The 8,171-nt window shown below is 42.2% G+C and overlaps 1 protein-coding gene across 1 annotated transcript; it reads left to right on the top strand.

The window, feature by feature from the left end:
- Positions 1-5,949: 5,949 nt before the first annotated feature.
- LOC140820752 (uncharacterized) lies at positions 5,950-8,017 on the top strand (the record flags this gene model as incomplete). Its single annotated transcript, XM_073181100.1, has 4 exons — positions 5,950-6,367; positions 6,493-6,855; positions 6,950-7,530; positions 7,616-8,017. Coding segments are annotated over exons 1-4 (1,764 nt in total), but the record flags the coding sequence as incomplete, so codon positions are not given.
- Between the last annotated feature and the right edge of the window lie 154 nt (positions 8,018-8,171).

The following is an 8,171-nucleotide window of genomic DNA, read 5'->3' as shown; positions in this document are numbered from 1 at the left end:
TTTAGGAAAATGATAAGCATGCCGAAGCATGAGCGCACCGCGCTGCTGCACAGACCGCACCGCGGTCATGCGTGTTGCTTGAAAAATAAGACACGTTTCCAGATTTGCATGCATTATATATATAGCTGAATTACACGTATAATTCCTCAGAATTTCAGAAAAAGGGCCGAACTGTTAGAGAAAAATCATTACGCCTTTTAGATTTGCGATTGCGAAGATCCGTCTATCAGAATTCAAATCTGACTCAGTTCTGAGTTCCTCTAGCTACGAGCTACACAAGGACGTAAGTTTTGTTACGTTTAGACATGCTTTGAATTTGAGATATTGTCAGAACTGATATGAATCAGATATGGCGTTTCTACTATCGTAGACATTGTAGAATTGAATTCAGATTAAAGAACAGACTGGTTACGTAATTGTTATGATTTGTGAAAGATATTGACTGAGATTCTATATCAGAATTGTGTTAGTATTCAGATTATGAATTGTATGGATACAGATATGAGTTCCAGTATTATATTTGTGATGTTTAGTTTGACGGGGTTATTCAAATTGTATTGTTATGCCGTCGAAACATCAATTGAGTTATATTGATCAGATTCAGTATTGATTGAGATTGATCAGACTCAGTAATTACTCAGATTGTATTGTAATGTCGATGACATGAATTAGATTGTATCTTGTTCAGATATTGATCAGATTGTATACTGATTTGAGTATGATCAGAACAGATTGTGTATTGAGTTATACTGATACAGCGTATTCAATATTGTCATTTCAGATTGATATGGACAGAGTTGAATACAGATCATCGTCTTCGTCAGATAGGGACGACAAAGGTATAATTCATGTGATATCTGGGAAGATTCAACTCAAATCAGATCTCATTTGAGTTTCTCAATAAATCACATACTTGATTATTGTTTGTCTTTTGATAGATTATGATTTGTTTATAGACTTTATATTCAAATCTTTTGGAAAGAGCATGCTTTGTTTACAGATTGTTATACATTGCATTTGAGATAGGAAAGTTTGACAGATAGTCAGACTTCTAGACGTTCGGTGTATCGTACATAGTAGACACCCTCCGATTGTAGCAACCACGATACAGCCATGGCCGAAGTCTAGGAATAAGACTTACAGTTACCACGATCGGTTGAGTAGGTAACAACCATTGACGTCTTATTCATCACGGGATCCCTAGAGTTATAGTTAGTCGAGTCTAGACATGATTTGACTAGAACTGCATGTGTTTAGAGATGTGGTTTCATAGAATATGAAACCCATGTTTATTGCTTCAGTATGATAGCATGTTTATATGATTTGATTTAAATTGCATGTCTATCGAAATGGGTTGCATGCTTATTGTGATTTGATTTCATAGATTATGAAATCTATTACTTTGAATATGTTCATGATAGCATGTTTATGATTTAGATTGTGTTTATATACATGCTTACCATGTTTTATACTGGGATTTATTCTCACCGGAGTTATCCGGCTGTTGTCTTGTTTTGTATGTGTGCATGACAACAGGTGGGACTGGATCGGGTCAAGAGGATGAGGAGAGAAGAAGAGTTAGCGTGGTGATTCCGGACTTACTGTAGATTTGGTTTATTACTTGAACTTAGTAACTGAACCTTAGACTTAGATTGTACAGTATTGTACTTTTATACTGAAATGTATTTAATATTGAGATGTATATTATTTAGATTCCATTACCTTCCGCATTTACATTTTAAAAAGAAAATTTTTAGACCCTGTTTTCAGAACTGATAATTAAATCCCAACGACGATTAAGAAGATGATAGCGTCCGGGTCCCCACAGTTTGCAACTTCACACTTGAGTAAATATGTAGAAACACAATAACAAGTTTTGTTAGCATCAAAATCAAGATTGCGAAATTGAAAAGTTCCAACATCCTCATATATCATTTTCCCCTACTTCTATAATTATGTTTTCTTAGGTTCCTCGTTCTCGGTCTTAATCATTGTACTCACCACATTCACTCCTTTCAGATTTTTAATATTACTTGCTAGTTTTCCAAAGGCTCGATTTCTAAGTGACTATTTTATCCATTTGGTCTTCTAACCTTTGCTAGATAGCATCATAATATTTCAACCTTATTTCCATCCCCACGGCATGTTTAATGATAGCATCATGATAAGTTGGTATTTGACTCCATTGCTTGAATCCTGGAGGTGTTGCAGGTCAAAATAATTCATGTTATCTCACTTGTTGAGGAGCAGGAAATTGAGGAAAATGTGTTGGATTAAGAGCATTCTCAGTATTCTTCTAAGAAAAATTGGGTGGTTCCTCAATCCTGGATTGTATGTGGAGGTTGTAAGGATTGGATTGATGTTCCATTGATTCCCACGACAATTCACTGCTCTTCATAAAAATGTGTTGTTGTTCGATGACTATTCCTTTGACTTGATTTGCTTGATTTGGTTGCAGTTGAGAGAATTTATCTGCCAAACCATCAATCTTAGGAATAAGTGTATTCAAAACTCTATATCAAGGACTCCGACCTTCTTTCTCGTTTAATGTCTGGCCAACATGTCTTCTTTTAAGACATATTATAAATTATTTCCATGGCAACTCGTGGGTCTTCCTGTATAGAATACCATTGGTTTTCGCTTCTAGAACATAATGCACATAAATATCAACTATATTGTAGAAAATTTAACTTGTTTGGAAGAAGAGAAACCATGTTGAGGACACCTTCTCAACATCTTCCTTAATATTCCTCAAGCTGTATGCAATGTCTCACCATTCTTCTAGCTAAAATATGAAATATCCATACGCATTTGTGCTAGCTTGGTTGGTGGAAAATACGAAATTAAGAAAGCTTCCACCAAACATTCATGTAGTATTAGAGCACATTGTAGATCCCTAATCCATTCGGGCGCTTCACCATGCAAAGAGAAAGAGAATATTATCAATCTTATTGTATATGTGCTCACTCCGATCCATTAAATTTAATCGTGTCACATATAAATAAGAATGCCTCCAAATTTGCTTTAGGATCCTCAATATGAGATCCTCCAAATCTCATTTGATAATGTATCATTTGAATTATGGTTAGCTTCAACTCAAGTGTTTGTTTCCACATTAGGACGAGTGATGCTCGAACCATATTAAACTAAAGTAGTTCGTCTAGTAAGATCATAGACAATACGATCATCCTTCGTTGGCCATTTCTTCAATCCTTGGTGTTCAGTTTCAGCCTTTTCCTCTAATTTGAATTCTTCTTTTGGTTTAGAGTTTGAGGATTGTTCCATTTGTGTTTTTACGACTACGCCGGAAAGTATTCTCAATCTCTGGATCAAAAGGCTCTAATATTATGTCTCCAAGCTTCTTCCTCTATCTTCTGTGTGTATCCTCTGTTGTGTATTCTGCGCGAAGCCTCATGTTGTACGCTTCATCCAAATTTTTCTCATCTTATAATGGGCTAATATCTCAAAAGCTCAAACTTTATTTCCAACATCTTCTTAAGTTTGCAGATGTCCAGAATTCACAAAATTTCTTCTTCCAAATATCATTCCTTCCATCCAGAACGATAAGACGTATTTAAAATTTCTTTTGTTCTTTTATTTTCTTGTCTGTGGTATTTTGTTATCCTTGGAATTCTTTTTAAATCACTTATCTCTCCAAAACTAGGAATTTTTTTCTTTATTCAAATATACAAATCATATAAATTGATTCAAATAAATGCAAAGAAAGAATGAAAATATGATATAAGCACAAGTATGTTCTTTTCCGGCCTTAAACTCTTCCTTTGGGATGAGGGTGTGACCCGCCATCAAATGACGATGATTCTCTAACTTGATGCATCCGTCTTCATCAGACACTACAAAAAAAAAAAAAAACTCTCTTTAGCGATGGTACGGTTTATTCCGTCGTTAATATGATTAGCGACGGAAATTACCACCGTCGTTAAAGTCACCGTCGTAAAAATATTGCGACGATTTTTTCAAAACCCGTCGTTAATTAGCGACAGTTTTAAATAGACCAACCGTCGCTAAATTAGATTGTAAGGGAAACTCCACGCTGACACCATTTTGGCGCAGCTTTTAATGCTCCAATGGGCTGCTGCGCTATTTCACCAAAATAGCGCATCCCTCTCCCCTGCGCCAAATTTGGCTCATGGGTAATTTTTTTAATTTTTTTTAATGTATATTTATTATAAATATTTGTATTAAAAATTCTAAATATTATAAAATAATAGTATAAATTTATTTTAATAATTAGATATTTAATCCTAAAAATTTTTAAAAAATATAATTGTTGATTTTTAAAATATTTATTTATTTATTTTAATTATTAATATTTAGAAACTATTTGATTTAATGATTTTTATTAATATAATTTGACGTAGAGAGTTAATTGATCATTTGTGGGAGGAATATAGTTGTTCAGATGTTTGAATTTAGATTCATATTAAGTTCTAAAAATAAATTATCTGTATTAAAATTATGTCAATTGATACTCACGGGAAATTTAGGGTCCGCTCCCAGCAAGTGTCACTAATCCAGACGCGGGTTTTGAAGTTACCCTGAGCCTGAAATAACAAAGAAGATCGTTAAGAGGGGGCCAGGAGGGTGTCCTGGCGTAGCCCCTCCGACGCTCAAGTCAGTGACTGAGGATATATGGGGGGAGCAGCTAAGGGTGCTGGTGAAAACAATATAGTGAATGAATAAACTGAACACCCAAACCTGGTATTTATAGGAGAATACCTGGGCCCTTAGTGGGCCCGTCTTCCATTTGGGCTAGGGCCTATGGTGGGCTCGTCTTTCCTTTGGGGCTTGGGATGGGCCAGGGGTAGTGGGCTCATCCCTAGGGTATCACCAGTCCTCCCCCTCCCGAGTCGAACTGAATCGTAGGTTCAAAGTTCGATTAATTGTGTTGTCCTTGGTTTATCGGCGATGAGGACGGACCGTGCCAGAAAAAGTAATTTTGTTTGTCGTTAACGAACGATGTTCACCACCATTACGGGGATCGACCTGCCCGGTCAGGTCGCGGGATCGACATGGCCGGTCAGGTCGCGGGGATCACACAAATCGAATCGTAATCTTCTCCTGGAAGGGAGGAAATCAAATCAGAATCCTGCCTTGAAAATAAAGATTTGGGCTCCACCTATAAATAGAGATCATCCTCTATTTCATTCTCGCTTCTCCCACACAAAACATTTTGTGCGCTGCATTCACTTACTCACACGCATACACACCACTCCCGTCTCGCCTCATCAATCACCGCCACGCGCCCGCAGCGCGCCATCTCGCCCTCGCCCAGCACGCGTCTCGCCCGTAGCGCGCCTCGCCACGCCCAGCTCTCGCCGCCGCCTACTCGCCCCACAGCCTCGCCGCACAGCCTCGCCACGCCCCAGCTCTCGTCCTGCCGCCTCGCCTCACAACCTCGCCACCTCGCCACGCCCAGCTCTCGCCCCGCCTACTCGCCCCATAGCCTCGCCGCACAGCCTCGCCACACCCAGCTCTCATCCCGCCGCCTCGCCTCACAGCCTCGCCACCTCGCCACGCCCAGCTCTCGCCCCGCCTACTCGCCCCCCAGCCTGCGCTCTCACCCACTTTCGCCCGAGCACTCTCGCCCATAGCGCCTGCCACTCTCGCCCACCACCGCGCGAGCACTCTCGCCCGCTTGCGCCCACCGCTCTCGGCCACGGCGCCTGCCTTCTCGCCCACGGTGTTGTGCTCACGCCCCGGTGCCCGCGCTCTCGCCCACTTCCGCCCGAGCTCTCGTCCGCTTGCTTGCCCGAACTCTCGCCTATCTGCGCCTGAGCTCTCGCCTGCTTGCTTGCCCGAGCTCTCGCCCATCTCGCCGCGTCTCGCCCCACCAGCGTCCGAGTGCTCTCGGTCTCATCCCTTGTGCATTTTTTCACGCTGCATCGGGGTTAGTCTCCTTTCTATTTGCTCAGTTATCCTTAGAAAATGTCTTCCTATGATGCCGAATTTAGTTCTTCGAGCTATTCCGAGTCTGATTCTGCCAGTAATTCTGAATCTACTTCTGCGAGTAATTCTGAGTCTACTTCCGCGAGTGATTCCAAGAGGTCTAGCGAGTCTAGGAATTCCTTAGAAGATCCTGAATTTACCCCTGAGGTAGAAGTCGTCACTCATAGCCGCCCTGGTAAGGAGATTCGCCATGTAACCCAACAAATGAATATCTCTAATGCTAACGACCTCTGGTACGGCCACCTAACGTCTCATATCCTCCCTACTAGCGATTCCAAAATTAGGACTATGTGGCATATTCCCTCTTCTCACCAGATCATAATTCCTACCCCCGACGACCGTCCCTATTTAGCTCCCAAGGGTTGTTACACATTCTTCCAGCACCATTTCGATGCAGGTCTGCGCTTTCCACTAGATGACTTCCTTCAGAAGCTGAGCAATTATTATCAGATGCATTTAGATTTGCTCACTCCCAATGCTCTCGCTCAATATGCTGCCTCATCGTCTTATTCCGGGCTTTAGATCTTCCTTTACGTTGCACTACCTTCTCCTACTTCCTTGTCTTAGCCAAGTCAAAAGAGGGACCCTTCTATGTGATTTCCCGGTCTAACCGCAAGCTTTTCGATGGGGCTCCTAGTCATGTGAAGGACTGGAAAAAATACTTTTTCTTTATCCAGCCACCGGAAGAACTGACTTGTTCCACTGATTGGTGCCCTAACTTCACTAAGCCTGAGCTTTCAAAGGATTATAAGAAAGATAAGGATTATCTACACATAATGAGTGTATTAGGAGACCGATGCTTTAGCATCCCCCAACTTCTATCTGAAGATCTCCTGTGCCATGTCGGGTTAAGTCCCGCGAAAATTAAGCTGAAGGAGGATGCTGGTAGATATTCTAACCCTTTCATACTTCTTGTTTTTCTTTCGTTTATTATGTTACTTGATAACATTCTCATTTGGTTCCTTGTCTCTGCTTGCAGGTACTAGAGTCATGAACGCCCTATTTCTTCGTGAGCTCTCCAAGACAAAGGCCGGGGGTTCCTCATCAGCACCCCAGAAGTCCATTACCCCGACAGTCACGACGGGCACAAAAAGAGATTGTTCTGTCGCTGAGAAAAAGAAAACAGGTTCCTGCTCTACTACTGCGCAGAAGTCCGCTAGCTCCCCTACTGCTGTGAAGAAGAAGAAGACGGGCTCCTCCTCCTCTGCCCCAAAGCGAGCCTCCTCTCCACCTCCTCGCGCCAAGTCCCCTCCTCCGTCTGGTAAACAAAAGGTGTCTGTTGATCCTAGCCCATCAGTCCCCCATCATGGTAAGCGCAAGATCTCAGAGATCTCAGTAGTGTCGGTCTCTTCTCCAGAAGGGTCTGAGTCCGATGAGGAGCCTCCTCCTGCATCAGGGGTACATCCTCTATACACATCAGATACAGCCATTGTGGGGCGAGGTCCTACTCAGCTGGCTCAAAAGATAATGTATCAGCTTCCTTCCGAAGCGGATGCAGCATTCATTAATTCACTGGGGTGGTCTGACCTCACTCGCCGGACATACAGCAGCATCACTGAGGTATATTTCTCTTTCTATTCTCTAGATTAATGTCCAATACATGTATGATTTCCTTGTCATCTTTTCACTCTTGCTATATATCTAGGGCATGATCTACATAGGGGAGTTGGTGGAGCGTGCCAACGACACTCGATCTACTGCCTGCCAAGACTTGCGCGAGGGCATGGCTCTTCGTGAACAGCTCCAAGCTACTATCGATGAGATGAAAGCGACACACACTAAGGAGCTTTCGGAGTCCCAAGCTCGAGGTGACGAGTTTCTGAAGCAAAAACAAGAGCTTCTGAAAGAGAAACACGAGCTCCAGCGACTGACAGAGGACCAAGCTAAAGACATCCAGAAGTTAAAGACAGATTTAAAGGATTCACAAGCTGAGCTCGAAGATGCCAAGGTGCGACACGCTGCAGAAGTTTCCTCCTTCAAAGAGGAATTTCTCAAATCCGACGAATTTGTCGAGATCTGTGGCCCGAAAGCTTTTCACTACCTGGGGGTGGGCTTCGAGGGTGCAGTCGGCCTTTTCCATGCTCAGGGCTATCCTCCGCCAGGCGCCCCTACTGACTTTATCGACTTCGAGAGCTTCATATCGAGTCTCCCCCCCCGATTCCTAGATTGAGCTCCTTTATTTATGTATTTTCTGCATTGTT

The sequence above is a fragment of the Primulina eburnea genome, unplaced genomic scaffold (assembly GCF_022965805.1).
Source record: "Primulina eburnea isolate SZY01 unplaced genomic scaffold, ASM2296580v1 ctg1419, whole genome shotgun sequence".
In the NCBI taxonomy this organism is placed as follows: Eukaryota; Viridiplantae; Streptophyta; class Magnoliopsida; order Lamiales; family Gesneriaceae; genus Primulina; species Primulina eburnea.
This window is presented reverse-complemented; position numbering and strand designations above follow the sequence as displayed.